We start from the raw sequence: 20049 nt of genomic DNA, 5'->3' as shown, positions 1-20049 counted from the left end.
GGGGCAGCAGAAGAAAACACTACATCGCCCTCGACCGGTGCCGCACAAAATACTTCACGGGGCCGCATGTGGCCCTTGGGCCGCAAGTTGGACACTCCTGATCTAGGACATTCCAGTTCCAACTGACAAAAGGTTTGATGCAAGAGAAATGGCCATGTTGGTAAAAGAAAAAACAGCAATTAATTCTTTAGAATGCATAGAGAAAAAGAAGAACCTCAGATTCCAAGAATGATATTTAAACATTCTTAATTGTTTTGGGTTCCAATGGCTTAATTAAAAAAAAAAAAAATCTCAAGTGCTCCTATTTATTTAGATTATGAAATATTTGGCCAATATAAGAACATAAGGGCTACTATACTGGGACAGACTGCAGGTCCATCAAGCCCAGTATCCTGTTTCCAACAGTGGCCAACCCAGGTCACAAGCACCTGGCAAGATCCCAAAGAGTAAAATATATTTAATGCTACTTATCCTAGGAATGAGCAATGGGATTTTCCCAAATCCATCTTATTTATGGACTTCTCTGTCAGGAAGTTATCCAAACTTTTTTTTAAACTCTTATAAGCAAACTGGACTGGTTTCACCACATTCTCTGGCTAAAAATAAGGTTAAGCATTAGGATAATTACCTAGCGATGCGATGAATTGTGTTGAAGGAATTTTTACAAGGAAAGAAGGATCCCCTTGAGCTCCTAAAGGGAAGTTTTCCGAGGTCATAATTGTTAACCTGTAGAATTTATTATTTTACGGAGAGCTATCAACACGAGCTACTATTAAGATTAGTTATTTTACCAAGTTGTGTTATTATAGTACAGAATCTCTTTGCATAAAGTAGGACCCTGTGCTAAAATAGTACAACTTATGGTAAAATAACCTATTTTTACAGTAGCCCATGCTGATAACTGGGCTTCTTCCCTCTTTAATGTTGCATTGCCAGTATCTGTTCTGTTTGAACTTGCCTTTCCTTTATTCTTCCTACCTCACAAATCCCAATGAAATTTGAGTGCTACTGTATTCCAAGTTTATTCGTGTCTTATTATCCTGCACCAAGGGCGGCTTACAATCTAAAATCAACTCAAACATAAAAAAATAAAATCACATTACAGCAAAAAATAAGTTAAAAGTAAGACTACAATTGTTATAGGAAAGAAAGGATGAAAATTGATTAGGATAAAACTTCCTGTGTCTTGAAAATTCTCAGAAGCCTAATGCCACTATTTGTTATGATAAGCATCTGAAAAATGAAGTATTCCGTCCCCAGTGTCAGCCCCTGTCCTCTACCACCAGAGAAATCTTACTTGACTGTTTCTACCAACAGAAGCAAAATCTCTTTTCGTGCCCAGCCCTGTGGGAGGGTTGGTGCCCAATGGTGTTAACTTGAAAGTGGTGACACAGAGGTATCCATGTGATTCACCTTAATTGCACAGATGAAAGGGCTACATAATAAAACCCTAAGCGCGCATGCGCACTTAGGGTTTTGTGATCCCTGCGGCCGTGTTTTCTGATCCGTGGCCGGATTCTATTTTAGAACGCGGCAGCAGGGATCACTCTGGCCACTCCCCTCCTCACGCCCTCACTCACCAAATGCTGGAGGAAGCGCAGGCAAGCTGTCTCCCTGCCCGCCGCCCTGTCACTCCTCACACACGCATGTTTTGGGAGGGCACACCTTCTGTACCTGAGGCCCGGCGCCCAGCTCAACCCGTGCAACCACTCCTCCCCTCACTCACTAAGTGGCAGCATCCTCTCTTCGGGACCCGCTGACCCTCCTATCTCTCCCTCCCATGTGACCCTCACAACGAATGACCTTAACAACAAACCTCCCTCCAACATTGGCAGCCACAGCACGCTAAACAGGCTGCTTCACAGCTTTCTCCTGCCGGTGAGTCCCTCTGCCGCATTACTAATGACATCATCAGTGACACGGCAGAGGGACTCACTGGCAGGAGAAAGCCACAAAGCAGCCTGTTTAGCGTGCTGCAGATGCCAACACTGGAGGGAGATTTGTTATTAAGGTCACTCGCTGGGAGGGTCGCATGGGAGGGAGAGATAGGAGAGTCAGCGGGGGTTGGGCTGGGAGAGGAGAGAAGAGAAGTGGTCTGCCTCGGGTGCTTCAAGGCCTGGCTTCTTCGGGCAGCAGCAGCGTTTACAATTTGCTGCTGTTGCCGGCTTCAAGCCTTCCTCTCTGGCGGGTCCTGTCTACTTCCTGTTTTCATGAAGACAGGACCACGCCAGAGAGGAAGGCCTGAAGCCGACAACAACAATGAATTGTGAATGCTGCTGCCCGATGAAGTTCAAGGAGGAAAGGGAGCAGAGGGGGAGAGAATGGCTTGGAGGGAAGAAGAGATGGCAGGGTATGGAGGGAAGGAGGAAGGTATTGCAGACCAAGGGAAAAGGAAGGGAGAAAGGAAGGAGGACATGCCATATGGAACAGAGAGAGAGAGAGGGTGGACACTGGATGGAAAAAGAAGAGAGGGCAGTGAATGGAAGGGGCAAGACAGAGGATGAACAGTACACAGAAGGGGTAGAGAGAGGGAGGCAGACACTGAATGGAAGTGTGGGGGAGAGGAGGGACAGCCGCTGAATGGAAGTCTGAGGGATAGGGGGAGCAGAATTTGGAAGGAAGAGGGAGGAGAAAGAAAAAAGGGCACATGCAGGATTGAGGGAAGAGGATAGAGTTAGAAATAAAGATAGACAGACTGGGGGCCAGGTAAAGACACAGACAGAAAGAATGACAGACAGACAGCGTCCAAGGAGAGAGAGACAAATAAAATAAAAACAAGACAGACAGACATCTACTCTAGCACCCATTAATGTAATGGGCTAAAACACTAGGTGCTACTGGACTGGAGGAGCAAGGAAGAGGAACAGGGGGAGCAGGGAAGACATGCTACTGGGCCGGGGGAGCAATGAAGAGGGACAGGGGGAGCAGGAAAGAGGTGCGACTGGGCCGGGGGAGCAATGAAGAGGGACAGGGGGAGCAGGGAAGAGGTGCTGCTGGAGAGGGAAGTAGAGTGGGGAGGGAAATGCTGCTGGTGAGAAAAGGGGGCTCGGGCTGAAAGGGAACAGATGGGAGAAGGGGGCTAGGGGGGTAAAAATGGGTTTGGAGCTGGGGTTGAAAATAGGGGACATGTGAGGGAAGGAGGCTTTATTAGCACCCGTTAATGTAAAGGGCTTAAACACTAGTTTTGTATAATTTATCAAATATTGTTTAAGATTTTTTTTTGGTCTATTTGAGGTCAGAAGAAATATCAGGTACATTGACTTTGCTTTGCCTCTATGTACTCTACACTCCACAATCAGAATCTGAGCTGTTTGTAATCACTTGTAGTCAGCATTTTTACCATCATTTAAATATTGCCGTGAGTTTCTACCATAGAGATAAATTCAGCTTTACATCTAGGGCAAATTTTCTGACCTGGTATAATGTTTCCTTTTGTCAGCTGATTCAATTTATTAGCCATTTCAAGATCAATTTTCAAAAATTCCATTTTTTACAAGATGATTTTGCTTTCCAAATTGGCTACAGCATGTCTTTTGCATTGCTTCATATTTCATGAGATGTAAACAGATTTGGTCTTGATCCGTTAGATTGATTTCTGATCGCCAAATAAGTAGTAACTTGTGATCTGCTGATAATTTGTGTACCGATTTGAGCCCAGCTTTTTTATAATAAAATAAAACTTTGACAGTGGTCACTGCTTTTTAAATTATTTGGATTTTTTGCATTATAATTTTCCCTTGCCTACTAGGAGTTCTCATCAAAGCCTCCATGGATTTCAGTGACTCCTCTTGAAATAATCCTGCCTTGACTGTTAAAATTTCACTGTAGTTCTAATATAGATCATAGACTATTTGAAGCTTTTATCATCTAGAAATATCTAGCAACTAATTCCATGGAGCTCAAGACCCAAGTGTTTTGAAATAAATACATTTAAAAATTGATATGTGCATATCTATCTATAGATAGAAAGATACACTGCCTACTTCTTTTGACGAGGAAATTAATGGTTGTCTGACGACTAGCATTTGGATGATGAAGCAATTAAGTCAGCCCTTAAATGTCTCAGAATCAGAACAAATTTGCATACATTAATGGCAGCAGCAGAAATTATACAGATTGAGAGTGCTTCAAAAAATTATTGAAAGGAACTAGACCCTGAAATTGAGCCACTGGGTATTTCAAATAATTTAGTGCAAAGAAAATATTCCAGGTGTGTCTAGATACTTTTGTCCAAACCATTTATTAGTATTTATTTATTCATTTATTTAAACATTTCTAGTCTACTACTACTACTATTTTTTTGGTTTTCCAGACGTACGTAGCACTGTACAGAGTCACAAAGAAGACAGTCCCTGCTTGAAAGAGCTTACAATCTAAACAGACAAGATTGACAAACAGAATGTCATGGATACAGTTAAAGGGAATGGTTAATCTGCTGGCTTGGTGGGCAATGAGGAGTAGGGTTACGGATTGAAGGCTATATCAGAAAGGTGGATTTTCAGTCTGCTTTTAAACAAGAGAAGGGAAGGGGCTTGGTGGACAAACTCGGTAATTTAATCCAGGCATAGGGGGCAGCTAGATGAAAGGAACGGTCAGCTCCATTGTCATGCTTCTAGGCAGGGAACACCAAAAAAACAGAATAAAATGCACAAAAATACAAAATATTTATTAATCTAATCTAATCTAATCTAAACCTTAAGTTTATATACCGCATCATCTCCATGAGAATGGAGCTCGACACGGTTTACAAGAACTTAAAATAGTGGGTAGAGAAGAAGAAAAAGGATTACATGAACTTATGTGTAGAAGGGGGATGAGAAAGGGGGGAAGGATAGAGCTACAATTTGCTGAAAAGCCAGGTTTTCAGTTGTTTGCGGAATAACTGAAGGGAGCTCAGGTTCCGCAGCGGGGTGGTGAGGTCGTTCCAAAGACCTGTGATTTTGAAGAGAAAGGATTTTCCCAGTTTGCCTGAATAGTGGATGCCGCGTGGAGAGGGGAAGGCTAGTTTAAGCCTTTGGGCAGTTCTGGAGGAATAAGTATAACATAAAATACAATCATTTTATATTTTAACATCACTTAGGGTTCCTTTTACGAAGGTGTGCTAGAGTTTTTAGCACACGCATATAATTACCGTGCGCTATAGCGCGCGGTAGCTGAAAATCTACTGCCTCCTAAAAAGGAGGCGGTAGTGGCTAGCACTCTCAGGAATTTAACGCGTGCTATTGCATGCGTTAAGGCCCTAGCGCACCTTTATATAAGGAGCCCTTAATAAATCATCAAATTCTAACTCGCATCAAATATCCCCCCTCCCTCATACCCAACAATTATTCATAATTATAAGAAATCATAAAATAGGTGTTAAATTATTCACATATTTTACTAGTATTCTATTGTCCTTGTATAACCTAAGCATCTTAATACTTAACACATTACTCAATCTCAAAGGTGGCATGAGTTGCCATTCCAACCTTAACCAATCTGGGATATTTTCCGTATATTTTCCAAAATATTTAAAACCCCATCATAATAGTAACACAGTAAATGATGACAGATAAAGACCTGCACAGTCCCTCCAGTCTGCTCAATGAGGCAGAACAAAATACACATACTTTGAATCTATTGTTGCCATGTTTTGGAACGCAGACGGGGGAAACAGAGAAACAGAAAATAAAGGCAGATGAAGACAACTCTGCTCATCCATACCATTTACCAGCCTTTCCTCCCTCTCAAAGATCCCATGTGTCTTTCCCAAACATTCTTGAATTCAGATACAGTCTTCATTTCCACCACTTCCACAAGGAAGGCATTCTATGAATTTGCTGTCCTTTTTTCCCATGCTTCTGGAATTTATAGTATTTGGAAAGCATAGCCAGCATGGGCAGGAGCAATTAAGACTTGTTCCTGCCTCATTTATTCTATTAGACTACCAGGGCTTGTATAGAGGACCCGAGGGGGGGGCCTACAGGCAGGTGGGATCTGAAAGGGGGGCTGCTGCTGCAGCTGTTTGAGAGGAAGGGGAGATGCAATGAGTGTGACAGGGGGGATGGAGGAAGGAAATCAAAGTCAGTATTTTAATATACTGAAAAGGTTTCAGAAATTGAGCAGCCATTTTGATGAAAAAAGTATCCAATTTGCCCATTTTTTTCTCTGAAGACTCTCTTGGCCATTCAATCTGAAATTCTGATCACTTGTTCTAGGCTTCCTTTTCTATTATTGTGCATTGTTTATACTCCAGAAAAATTGTAATATTTACCATCATGTCCACCTCTCTGTCCTCTTTGTCAGCATTATTTATTTATTTAGGGGGTCTTTTACTAAGGTGGGCTAGCCGATTTAGCACATGCTAAATATTAACACACGCTAAATGCTAACGCGCCCATTATATTCTATGGAGGCGTTAGCATTTAGTGCGCGCTAAATCGACTAGTGAGCCATAGTAAAAGATCTCCTTAGTTTGGGGTTGTTTTTTTTTTAACCTATATTCTGCTTATACCGAGTGGATTACAAAAAACCCCAAACATAATCATAAGATTTTAAAAAACACCAAAAACCAGTATAAAACACAATAAAAGAAAACAATATACAGATAACATTTCCATTAATCATTTCATTCCTCCGGTCACTGCTTCTTAACTACTTAAAAAGCTTCTAAAAAAAGAGATTTTTAAATAATTTTTTAAACTCTGAAAGTTATTATTCATTCCCAATTGTCCAAACAGATTATTCCAAAGCTTCACCCCTGCCACCGAAATAGCCATAGCTGTGATACAAGTATACCTCACATGCTGTAACTCATCAACAGATACATACATCGTGTTCTCTGATCTTAAGGATCAACAGGGCTGATGTACATAAGAACATAAAAATAGCCTTAGTGGGTCAGACCAATAATCCATCATGGAGGCAACAGTAGATTTTTTCATATCTGGAATGCTCTTCTTCGGTACCGTGAACTGCCTCAATTATTATAACTCCTGGCTTTAGATAATAACTTGGGTTGCTTTGTATATTTGTTCCTTCCAACATTATCAATATAGTAGGCACCCACTTTCATGTATAGAATATGTGCCAATCAGATGCACTCTGGATGCCTATATATAGGCTCACTGTTATAGAATTACCTCTCATGTCCTTCACTTGCAGCTAGGGGGTACTTTCAACTTCCCGAACACCATGCTGTCTTCACATTCAAACATACCTTGTGAGTGTGATCATTATATACATTCAAGTATTTAGCATCTAAGTAAAATAAAGCAAAGGTTTCTATCTTACCTTTACAGTACTGTGCTCTCCTTCCTGCCATACATAGCCCATAGTAATAAAACTGAGAGCTAAGTGAGCCAGGCGCAGTTCTCGATGGCCATTCAGGTACTGAACCTTCAAATCAGGCATCTGACAAAGAAAATGTTATCAATAGGGGCTGATATTTAATACCATTTACAGACTGCCTCCGTATGATCCAGTATGATCCCCTCCCCCGCCGCCGACCCTACCCGGCACACCAGAAACCTGGTACTTCCTTTTAGGCTTGCTGATACAGTTTGCTGTCAATTCTATAATGCAAGAAAAACCCTCTAGTGGAACACGAAAAACTCAACTCTCTAGAATCCTCAGTGCCACCAATGTTAATTCATAGGAGACACTATTGTCATAAAGAAGGACACACAAATCCAGACAGCAACCCCTTAAGTTTTTGCAGGGGGACCCAAACTGGAATGCAAAGGGAGAAATGGAGAGAAATTCACACTGGCACACATAACGGATCAATATTGAATAACACAGAAGCTTCAGAGAGACACTCTCTGGCCAGCCTAAATGCAATATGCAACCTAGATTGTCTCCAAGAAATCCTGCAGCCCCTTGCCTTTTATTAGATCAAAACTGAAAAAGGAGTTATTAATCCAACATGTCATTTGACACAATATGCCATCTGATACAATATGTCATTAATCTCATTACCATCTATCAGGCCATTTTCATATTAACAAAAAACGTTACCATACAGGACAAAAATCCAAAACATAGGCACCAGAACTTAGATGTGATCAGCTGTGATGACATTGTATAAAAGCCATCACTAGTGCATCCTATATAATAAAATGCTAAGCGCGCATGCGCACTCTTACACCGTGTTCCCTGATCCCTGATCTGTCGGGCTGTGGCAGGTAAGAGTACGCATGCGTGCGTCTATGGACCGGCGACAGGTAACACGCCGTGACTTCCCCCCTCCTCCGCCGCCAACCCTATCCGGCACACTAGAAACCCCCGTTGACCCTCCCAGCCGACCCTCCCAGCGAGACGATCACAAACCTCCCGGCTCCAGCAGCGTCCGAGGCAGAGTAAACACACTGCTTCGCATCCTTCTACTGGCCTAATTTCCTCTGCCGCATCCCTGATGACATCATCAGAGACGCGGCAGAGGAAATTAGGCCAGTAGAAGACCGCGAAGCAGCGTGTTTACTGTGTCTCGGATGCTGCTGGAGCTGGGAGGTTTGTCGGCTGTCTAGCGGTGGGAGAGTCAGCTGGGAGGGTCAATGGGGGTTTCGGGTGTGCCGGGTAGGGTCGGCGCAGGGGGGGGTTAAATGAATACATGCTGCTCAAGGGGATGGGAGGCAGGCAGGCAGGCTGGCATCAGGGGGGGATTAAATGGAAACATGCTGCTCAGGGGGATGGGAGGCAGGCAGGAAGGCTGGCATTGGGGGGTGGGGGGGTTTAAATGGAAATATGCTGCTCAGAGGGATGGGAGGCAGGCAGGCAGGCTGGCATCGGGGTAGGGGTGGGACAAAGTCTGGAAGATAATGATGGGGACATAGGAAGGAGGCACTGGGGGCACCAAGGATATAGAAAGGGGCACTGAGAGCACTAAGGACATAGGATGCACTGAGGGCACTAAGCAGGACAGAGGCACTGGGGCCACTAAGGACATGGGAAGGGGGCACTGGGGCACTAAGGCCACAGGAAGGAGGCACTGGGGGTATTAAGGACACAGTACGCTGGCACTGGGGCACTAAGGACACAGTACGCAGGCACTGGGGCACTAAGGTAAGGACGAAGGAAGGGGTACTAAGGACATGGGAAGGAGGCACTAGGGGCACTAAGGACATAGGAAGGAGGCACTGAGGGCACTAAGGACATAGGGAGAGACACAGACAGAAAAAATGACAGACAGACAGGCAGTGTGCAAGGAAAGAGAGACAAATAAAAGAAAAAAAAACAACAGACAGACATCTACTCTAGCACCCGTTAATGTAACGGGCTTAAAGACTAGTTGCATAATAAAGCATAAACAGTATTCTGCATGTAAAGGCTGTGTTCTTAGTTCTTTGTTTCTAAAGTAAATCTTAATTCTCTGTCTCTTTCTACACTGCTTAATAACTAATAACCTTTGCTCACATTAGCCTCAAGGTTTCTGCAAATGTCCAAGCAGTGTTTCATAAAGAAGCAGCTCTATTTTCTTATCAGAACAAAGAGTGTTGACACTATAAACATCAGTCCAATAGATTAGACCCAGGCTAAAGACACCTTCACCATTCATTTAAGGTTACTTAAAGGTAGCCTCAGCCCCACCACTCCACCGCTAAATCAATATTTCATTGCGGGAAGAATTATGTGAGAACTCATCATTGGCTGCCTCTAACATATTTTTAATACCAAAAGTTTGTTATATCAAAAAGTCTTCATGTACCTCAATAATAGTAATAAATATTCAATGCTTTAAAGCGTCATTGTACTTAGCTTGTTTTTATCAGCCAACGTCCGGGAGTTGAACCCGACATGCATGTTTCGCACTACAAGAGTGCTGTATCAAGGGTCTCCCAAGAACGCCCGTGTCATCCGACTCCACCAATTTTAAGAGCGGCAGTTTGTCCAGGTTTTGGAAGGACCCGAACTCGGGGCTGCATCTAAAGAGAGTCTGCGTATGTGCGTATGTCAATGTGATGATGTCACATGCAGGCGCACATACACATGACATCATCATGTCGATGTCACACGCATGCGCAGAGGCCCTTCAGACGTAGTCCCATATCTCAGGGAATGAGATATGAGGTTTGTATGGGGGTGGGGGTGGGGGGACAGAATGGGGCAAGGCCAGGTGTCCTCTTTTTTTTTAAAGAGGAAATCTAGTAACCTTAGCCTCGCTTTACACAACTGTAACTGAGCTATAATGCATGCTCATTCTGCTCTTTTGGATGCTTTAAGTGTCATTCATACAATAGCGCTTGGCACCAGGAACTTTAGGTGCGATCACTTGAACCAGCTAAACCCTAGTGTAAATACTCAGGCCTAAATTAGGTTCAGATCCCCCTTATTCTATAACACCACACATAAATTACAGAAATACCTCTGATCCACCCATGAGCCTCCCGTAGGGTTATCAGAGTTCATAACATTCAAGTGCCAGCCATGCCAAGCTAAGTGTTTATACTTTATTGATTATAGAGATTTGAAAGAACAATATTGAACTGTATACATATTGGATGGGACGTGGTTTTTTGAGCAATGAGATTATTACCCTTTCCAGTGTCTGTTTAGCTTTATACTTACAGTACACGGGGATCTGAGGCTCTTTCCCCCAGTAAGTAAGATACAGCACTCATATTACATATAATTTGAGGCAAGTAATGAGAAGAGGATTCTTCACAATTCTATGTCTATTTAAAAGTATGAAGTGATACGATAGGGGTATTAGTAGCAAATATTTTGTTCTCTCTTATTTCTGTTATTCTCTCTTATTCCGCTTAATAGCATGTGTATAATTTTAAAAGTTGAAGTCAGCATCCCATCGTGCATGTATGGGTGCCTTCCTGCCTGCTTCACAAGCGTGGGACCAGCAGTACCATATATACCGTGTTTCCCCAAAAATATGATAGTGTCTTATATTCATTTGGGGCCCACAAAAGGCACTAGGTCTTATTTTTGGATAGGGCTTATTTTTTTCATGTACATGATCATCTCTCCCTTTCTCTCCACCCCTATTATTTCTCTTTGCTTTCCCCCCACATGTGCAACATTTTTCCTCCCCGATCACCCATCCCCTTATGTCTTCTCTCTGCAGCATCTTTCCATCCCCCTGTGCAGCAGAACCCTTGCCCAGCTTCCATCCTTCTCTCCCTCCCATCCTCCTGTATAGCAGAACCCTTGCCCAGCTTCCATCCTTCCCTCCCTCCCATCCTTCGTGCAGCAAACCATTGAGCACCCGCCACCGTACCCGCCGCGCAGCTGAACCGCCAATGACCCTCCATCCTTCCCTCCCATCAGTACACAGAAGGCCCCAGCAAGAAGGCCACGAAGCAGTCTGCGAGTGCTGCTGGCCTGACGCTCCTCTGCAGCAAGGTTTTTATAGTTGCGATTGGCGGGGATCGATTGTGAGGGAAGGAAGGAGGGTCAGAGGAGGTTCAGCAGTTCAGCTGCACAGAAGCCTACGACTAGGGCTTATTTTTTTGTGTAAGGCTTATATTAAGACCTACCCCAAAAATCATGCTAGGGCTTATTTTGGGGGTAGGTCTTATTTTTGGGGAAACACGGTAGCTAAAACTCTAGACTTCAACTTCTAGGGGCGAAAGGAGAGTATGTGAGATTATTGGTCTAGAACACTTGCTACAGATAAGTATCTGCTTTCTCCGAGGGCAAATGTGGGAATCCCTAGTCACCATATTCTACTTTGTACATTTGTATTTATGATTTTGCTATGAAGCCTTGCAGTATCCAAAGACTTTGAAACTGTAGTGAGCAAACGTGTAATGGTGAAACTCAACAACCTTCCTGCTATTTTATATTGTTTTTGTTAAATCCTAGAAAATTGAGTAAATAAATAAATAGTTAAAACAAACCACTGTTCTGTAAGTTTATACTGACATCTAGTGGAAATAGATATTAATGTTTTAGAATTTGGTAAAGTCAAACAATTCTTTCACTCTTGAAGCTAATCAAAGAATGTACTTAGTCTAATACAATGGTCAAGGAAAAAAAGAACAAACTCTCCACAGAAACAGCCAAAGAAACACAAAAAGTGGAATTCCAACCACGCTCCAACTTGGGAAGTCAGAAATACTGAGAATAGTCAACGCTTAATTTTTAAAAAAGTCTTTATTGGTACAAAATAACCTGACCCTTTTCATTCAACGTTGACTATTCTCAGTACTTCTGACTTCCTAAGTTGGAGCGTGGTTGGAACTCTAATACAATGGTACCATGCAATGGTACTAGCTGAAACCTGAATACTGTACTGACATATTGCCCAGATCTCTGAAAAAAGTGGTGCTATGTACTGAGTATTCACAAATAGTTCTTTGTTTTAAAATTGTGAGGATGTTCTTAGTAACATTGCCCATCTGGGAGATTATATTTCTCACTGGACCATCAAGCACATCCAGAAATAGAGAAGAGATACCATGTGAACTTCAGAGCGCAGCTGACGGTTTTCAATAAGGTGGGGCAAGTTCTTAGCAATCTTCATCCAAGGCCCATAGTATTCTGGAAGTTCTGTCTATAAAGCACAACATTGAACATTAAAGCAGATATGCAGCACGCCAATGGCCTTTTAAAAAAAAATATCTTCCATCATTTTGAAAGTGTCTGAGAAGAGATTTTTACATTATTCTCTATCCCCCGCTTTTATTAAACCGTGATAGTGGTTATTAGCACAGGGAGCTACACTGAATGCAGGGCGCTGCTCCCAACACTCATAGGAACTCTATGAGCGTCAGGAGCAGCACGGAGCATTCAGCGCGGCACCATGCGCTAATAACCACTATCATGGTTTAGTAAAAAGGGGGGTATATAATGGTGAAGCATTCCATTCTCCGTAGTTTTTGCTGTTTTTAGATCCAGGTAACTCTGATTGCATGTCAGGTCACATTTAGGTATACTTTACATAATTTTTAACAGATTTAGAAGGCCATTTTTGATATGACATCCAAATCTGAGTTTGGATGTTTTGCATAAGATGCACAACAATCCAGTATAAAAAAATGTCCATTTTCAAATCTGCAAAATATCTATCCTGGGGGGGGGGTTCCCCCAAAATGGCCATTTTCAGATCTTTATGAACCATTAAAAAAAAAAAAAAAAAAACCACCCCACCTCCAAAAGAAAAACACACCATACAATTCATTGGGATATAGGAGGAGAACACATTTTTAATAGACTGGCCACACAGACATCCTAGCAGAGCAGTGGCAGACAGGGTATGTGACACTTGGGGCTGATCATTTGTTATAACCCCCCCCCTCCCCATAATGAAAAATATTTTAATTGTATTTATTTATTTATCCCATCCTCCCAAGGGAGCTCAGAACAGGTTGCAGTTTAACATTCACAGTGTTACAATATAATATTACATAGGGTTACAACCTCTCCAATCTCACGCCGGTGCTGTGATGTAAACAAAATAAACAATAAATACTTTTCCTCTCTCTTTTAGGTACTAGCTCACGCTTGCTAACACCTGCTCTGGCAGGATACACATTCCAAATCTGACATATTGTAATCACAAAATAGAAAATAAAATTATATTTTCTACCGTTGTTGTCTGGTCATTTTATTATTCAAATCATGTTGGTCCCAGGCTCTGGTTTCTGTTTGTATTCTGTTAATTCGCTCACCAGGGTCTCCTGCTCATTTGAAGTTTTCTTCTTTCTCTGTGCCTTTCTTCCATCTCTGTGCCTTTCCTGCCATTGCCATAACCAACATTTCTGTTTCTTTCCCACTATCTACCATCTCTCTCTCTCTCCCTGCCTTGTGCCCTGGGTTAAATCTCTCTATTCCAATCCATGCAGCATCTTTCCCTTCCTCCCCTCCATTATCATGTACAATATTTCTTTCTCTCTCCCCATGCACCATCTCTTCCTGCTCTCCACCCTATGTCCAACATTTCTCCTTCTCTCTTCTCCATACATGTCTCCCTCCCCTCCACCATATGCAGGATTTTTTCCTCTCATCCCTTTCTACCTCTTTGTTACATATCCCTTTCTCTTTTCCAGCCCATGTCCAACAATTCTTCCTCTCATCTCTCTCTGCCCAGGTACAGCAGCTTTCTATCCCTCCCTCCTATCCCCCTGTACAGCAGCTTTTCACCCTCCCTTTCATCTCCCTGTGCAGCACCTCCGGACCCGACCAACCTCCACCATGAGATTTCTTTCGGCCTGCACTGCCAGGGCTTCTCTCTGCTTAGTCATCAGTGATGCGGCAGAAAGAAGGCCCCAGAGGGCCATAAGAATCCTGTTCAGAATGTTCCCTCATTGTCGGCAAGCTTAACTCACTGCTCTGCCAGCATTGGGCTTTCCTCCTGGTGCTGGCAGAGCAGTGAAGTTCCTGGATTATGATGCCAACCGCAGGAGCACCCCCTTATGGTCTGCATCCGGGGTGGACTGCCCCCCACCCTCACCCTCTTGGTATGCCACTGCTATAACCCCCTTATATTGTCTGATGACCCCTTCAAAACCCACCCAAATCCTATTAGACCCAACTGTATACCACACCAATAGTCCTTATGCCTGCAGGTGTTCCTATATGATGATACAGTAGGTTCTTGGTTGGCTCATACCTTCTATATATTGTTTCATGTACATCTTTTGGGGGTGGATAGGAAGGTGTCAGTGACCACTAGGGGAGTGTGGGAAGTCATGCCTACTAGAGAATGACACGGTGACAAAATTCATCACCGTTCCCGTCCCCGCGAATAACCGCGGGAAATAATCCCATGTCATTTTCTAGTGTCTATTTCAACCTCAGTCCTTTTACACCAGCATTCTTCAAAGCAAAGCTTGTGGGTCAGTGGTTGTGGCCATTCATACTCTGATTCTTCTCTCTCTCCTTAAAGAATGACATGAAGATGGTTTCCCACGGTTATCCGCAGGGACGGGAACGGTGATGAATTTTGTCACCGTGTCATTCTCTAATGCCTACATCTCTCCAGTGGTCATCTGGTCAGTTTGAGCACCTTTTTGACACTTATTTGTTAAAACAGATCTAACCCCAAACATCCAAATTGTGTCCTGGACGTATTCTTAAATGTTCTATTATAGCAGAAAAGCATTCAAGTCATAAGCCTGCCCTAGTCCTGCCATTATGCCTTTACCATGCTCACTCAAGATTTTGACAAACTGCAGACAAATATCATAGATATCCATCTACAAAATAGGTTTTGAAAATAGCAAATTGGAAGGATTTCATAAGAAAAACATCCATCTGTTCCTTATGCCACTTTCTTTTATGCCGTCTTTCTTTTTTGAAAATGAGCCCCTTACTCATCTTGCTTTGGACATGGATGTAATGTTATTGTAACTGCCAGTCGCTCCTTATATTGAACAGGTTCACAGGCCCAGCTAATAGACTAAGACAGTGTCCCGCAAACTTTACCGGCCAGCGGCACACTAAATGCATTGCCTCGGCCGGATGGCACCCGGAAGTCGATGCAATTACGTCACATGCATGCATGATGTCATCGTGTCAACATCTGCGCATGTGCGGAGGCCCATCTTGCCGTGACCCCACCGTTACAGGGATCCGGAAGGTGCAGAGAGAAGAGGAGAGACACCGGCCAGGAGGAGAGTCATCCACACCAGCTGATTTCCTACAGGACGTGCCTTTCCCCTCCCCCCTGCCGAATCCAATGGGGCCAGGAGGGAGCCCAAGCCCTCCTGGCCAGGTGATCTCCAACCCCCCTCCCCCCCAATCTGGCCAGGAGGGAGCCCAAGCCTTCCTAGTCCAGTGACACCCCCTAACCCCCATCACCCACTAAAATACAGGTAGGAGAGATCCCAGGCCCTCCTGCCCTCAAAACAACCCCCCATGACTGCCCCCCCAAGCTCCCGATCGCCCCCCCCCCCCCGCTGACCTGTGAACCACCGATCCTACCATCCCCCCACCCCCTCTCCCCGTACCTTAAAAATTGTTGGTCGGACAGACGGGTGCCAAGCCATCCGTCCAACAGGCCAACCAACTCCGGAATGGCTGGCCTTAGGCCTGATTGGCCCAGGTGGCTCAAATCCACCTACAGGTGGGGCTTGAGGTGCCTGGGCCAACAGGAATGGGCCCAGTTGTCTTAGGCCCCTCCTGTTGCCGGTGCCTTAGGCACATGGTTCGGTGGTTCGGAGTGTTGCCAGGCAGGAGGTCTTTGGCCCCCTCCTGCCCAATCGTAATAGCCGGGGGAGGGCTAATCGCTGCAGGAGAGATGGCTCATCTCTCCTGCCAGCGATGGTGATCGCCCACCCCCCTCCGAATCGCGGCACTTCGGGGTGAGCATCGCCAGCAGGGGAGACGCCCTGCCACGATGCTCACTCTGAAGTGCCACGTTTTGGAGGGGGGTGGGTGATCACCATTGCTGGCAGGAAAGATGAGCCATCTCTCTTACAGTGAATGTTGCATTAGGGCAGTGGTTCCCAAACCCTGTCCTGGGGGACCCCCAGCCAGTCGGGTTTTCAAGATATCCCTTTGGTGCAACATTGGCATCATACAAAACATATTCTGTCAGATCTTAAATTTACTGTATTGGACTGTGTAACTCACTCCAGGGGTGGAGATACCGCTCGCATCTTGTGGAGGAAAGAGCAAAAATGGATATACACATTGAACACTCTCCACCCATATAGCCTCAATAACGAAATTGAATGGATTGCCTTCCTCTGATTATGTCTGACAAATCATCTACAGCTCTCATAACATTTTCCAATCCTTTGTTTTTCTGTCAGTGAATGAATAACATCATTACGTTCCTCATGCACGGTTTTCTCCTCCCCCTCCGGTTTAAAAGTCGGACTGGTGGCTGGCGTTTTCCATTGCGTGGAATCTTTTTGTTGCGTTACCTCTTCAACTGGTATGTACTACTTGTGTGCCACCTCTCCATTATGGCAGCTATAAGTACTTTTTAGCCAGCACGGATAGGTGGCCATTAGAAACTCAGTGCTCGTATCACATGCGTATTCTTATGCTTATTTCTTGCATTGCAGATTATTGTTCACGGATATTACAATACCAATACCTTTTGATGTTTAGCAAGTATTGAACCATAGCTGGTGGGGTCTCCTGAAGCAGACGCCAAAATGGGGCCACATTGGGACCCTGTTGAACCCCTCCTTAAAAAAGCTAAGTGAGGTTTACCTAACATTCCAGTGACAACCTGAATGCAAAAATTTTTTACTATTTGAAATGTCATCAATTTAATTATAACATACACAAAGTTACAAGTTTTTATACCTCAGAGAGTGACCTGTCTTTAAGATTAATGATGCAATGACTGGATGGTAAACTCTTGTTCCAAGAGGGGGTTACCTCCCCCTCTTCAGAGTTTAATTTCTCTGAGCGAAATAATTGCAAAGTGGGTCTCACTCTCTGGAGTTGTAGCTTAATTTAGTCAGTTTCTCGATTGCAGCTAAACCACTTCACTGACTCCTTTTATAGGATACATGGTCCCTGTTTTGTGTTGGAAACGTAATATTCTGAAAGCCTAGGTTTGATTAAAGCCAGTCTTTCTTGAAGGCTTACAGCACAACAGCCAAAATAATAATGGGGAGGATGACTTTCAAATCAATTTCTGCAGTTAATTCAGCATTTTACCTGTTAAAAAGGATTTTTGAAAACTGCCCACTCTTTATGCACATACTTTTACCTGCATGCTTTGAAGCATTTGCAGAAATTTGCAGGTATCACATTTGATTAACCCTCTTTTGGCTTCAATAGTATAAATTCCACTAAGCAGCCCTTGTGGTGCAGAGGAATCGAAAGAAGGATGAAACGCACAGCCATTGCCATATCCTGTACACATTAAGTCCTGCAAAATGCCCTGGGCACCCAATGGTAGGGGAACCTGAGATTTATCCAGTTTACCACTACATCAGTTTTTACTATCCCTCCCCCTTCCCCTTTTACATTAGGCTTTTTTATTGTTGGCCGCAGCGGTATTAGCTCTAGCATTCATGCAATTCCTATGAGTGCCAGAGCTTATACCGCCACAGCTGACGATTAAAAAAAAAAGCCTAACGCAGCTTCAAAAAAGGGGGGTAATTTTTTTAATTTGTGGTATATTTAATAAAGGTGAAATGTGAAAAAATTAGGATACAAAATATGATGGATAATTTTGGCCAAACTAATATTTGTCTTTTATAAGCTCCTGTGTTTGTGATGTAGTTAATTTGCCGGATATTAAACACTATTAAGCTAACCAGGTATAGTTCCTGGCTGGCAAAATTGCACTAAGCCTGCTAGCCGCTGAATATTCACAATCAGCGGTTCGCCTAGTCACCAGCTACATCACACAACATAGCCAATTAGCACCAGTATTCATTGATCGATTGGCTAATTTTAGCAGCCAGAATGACCTTCCTAAATAGAAGGACTAAGTTTGGCCACTATGACTTAGCTGATCAGCCAACAAATATTGGCTTGACTACCTATGTCAATTGTGGCTAAAAATATACCAGAAATTCAATGCCAGTCACCAGATATGGCCAAGCATTGAATTTCTGGATTTACTACCAACCATAGGAGTCAGCCTGGCTAACTTAAGCAGTCTCAATACCGACCCCAATGTAACTATATTTATAGCTCGGAGAGATGAAGCAAGATATAAAGAACTCTGAAAGTTATGGAAGTAAATAGAGTTTTAAATAAAACCTTTAGTTAATGACTCGGATTCTGCCTAGGCATGAGAGTATGGTGTATATATATGCACTTAGATTAAGCAGAGAAAAATAAAGAAGTATGACTATTTTATTCACACATGGATACTATCCAAACCTTCATCAATACAGAAGAATCCTGGCACTGCCAACCTGAATAATTTAACCTACTGGATTTTTTTTATCCAGTGCCTTATATAGAAGAGTTTGAATAAAGGCCAGGCATGGGGTGTTGTTGGTTTTTTTCATGTTGTACTATAGAACAATGGTCTTTTCTTTTCTGCAGGACAAGAACACAATGTGAAGTACCGTATTTTTCGCTCCATAAGATGCACCTGACCATAAGAAAGCACCCTAAATTTAGAGGAGGAAAACAAGAAAAAAAACATTCTGAATCAAATTCTCCCTGCCAGGCTCTGCACCCAACCTGACACTCCTTGCCAGCAGGATCTGCATCCTGTCCCCTTCTCTGCAAGGCTTTGTACCCCTCCTTGCCACCCTTTGTCCCCCCTCCCCCCTCTGGTGGTGTAGTGGTAGGCAGGGACAGGGCACAGATGTCAAGGCAGATGACTTTTTATAATATGCAATGTCACCTCAATAACAACTATAGAAAAATAGACAAATATAGTGCAAAATATAGACAGGAGATATAAATTCTCAAAACTGACACATTTTGATCACTAAATTGAAAATAAAATCATTTTTCCTACCTTTGGTTGTCTGGTGATTTCTTTCTTTTCTACCTCACGCCCAACAATTGTCCCTTCCTCCTTCCCTCCTTCCTATGACCCCCCTCCCCTCAATGCCTTCCAGCCTTTGTCCTCTTCCTCCTCCCCTCCCCCCATTGTCTGATAATTTCTTTCTTTCTTTTTCTCTTTCTTTCCTTCCTCAGGCTCAACAATTGTCCCTTCCTCCCTCCTTTCCTCCTATGTTCCCCTCACTGCCTTCCAGCGTTTGTCCGCTTTCTTCCCCTATTGTCTGGTGATTTCTTTCTTTCCTTCCTCAGGCCAATCAATTGTCCCTTCCTTCCTTCCATGTTTCCCTCACTGCCTTTCCAGCCTTTGTCCTCTTCCACCCCCCCCCCTCTCAAGCCTGCCTACTGAATTTAATTACCTTCCGCTGCTGCCGCTGTGAGAATACGTCAATGAAGCAGCAGCGGCGGGGGGGTTGGACTCCTGGTTCAGCAGTGGGTCGAGGGACGAGCGGGGAGCTGGCATGGAATGAATTGCTGGGAAGGGCCAGGCGGGTGCAGGGATTGCATGCTGCCGGCTTAGAAGCCTTACCCCCAATGTCAATTCTGACATCGGAAGTAAGGCTTCTGATCTGGCGACGTGCAATCATTGCACCCGCCTGGCCTTTCCCTTCCTCTACCTATGGCAACATTGAGAGACCAGAAGCAGCGGCAGTGGGCGGCAGTCGAAATATGGTAACG

General features: G+C 43.7%; 1 protein-coding gene across 1 annotated transcript in view; it reads right to left on the bottom strand.

Annotated features, from left to right (window-relative positions):
* The window catches only part of LOC117362937 (indoleamine 2,3-dioxygenase 2-like), a 46248-nt gene that overhangs the window by 21643 nt on the left and 4556 nt on the right, over nucleotides 1-20049 (bottom strand). The window contains exons 2-3 of the mRNA XM_033950027.1: nucleotides 12392-12487; nucleotides 7273-7392 (exon numbers count right to left, since the gene is read on the bottom strand). Coding sequence (XP_033805918.1) covers nucleotides 7273-7392; nucleotides 12392-12487 — 216 coding nt within the window. The remainder of the gene's footprint in view (nucleotides 1-7272; nucleotides 7393-12391; nucleotides 12488-20049) is intronic.

Source organism: Geotrypetes seraphini, chromosome 6 (assembly GCF_902459505.1).
Source record: "Geotrypetes seraphini chromosome 6, aGeoSer1.1, whole genome shotgun sequence".
In the NCBI taxonomy this organism is placed as follows: Eukaryota; Metazoa; Chordata; class Amphibia; order Gymnophiona; family Dermophiidae; genus Geotrypetes; species Geotrypetes seraphini.
This window is presented reverse-complemented; position numbering and strand designations above follow the sequence as displayed.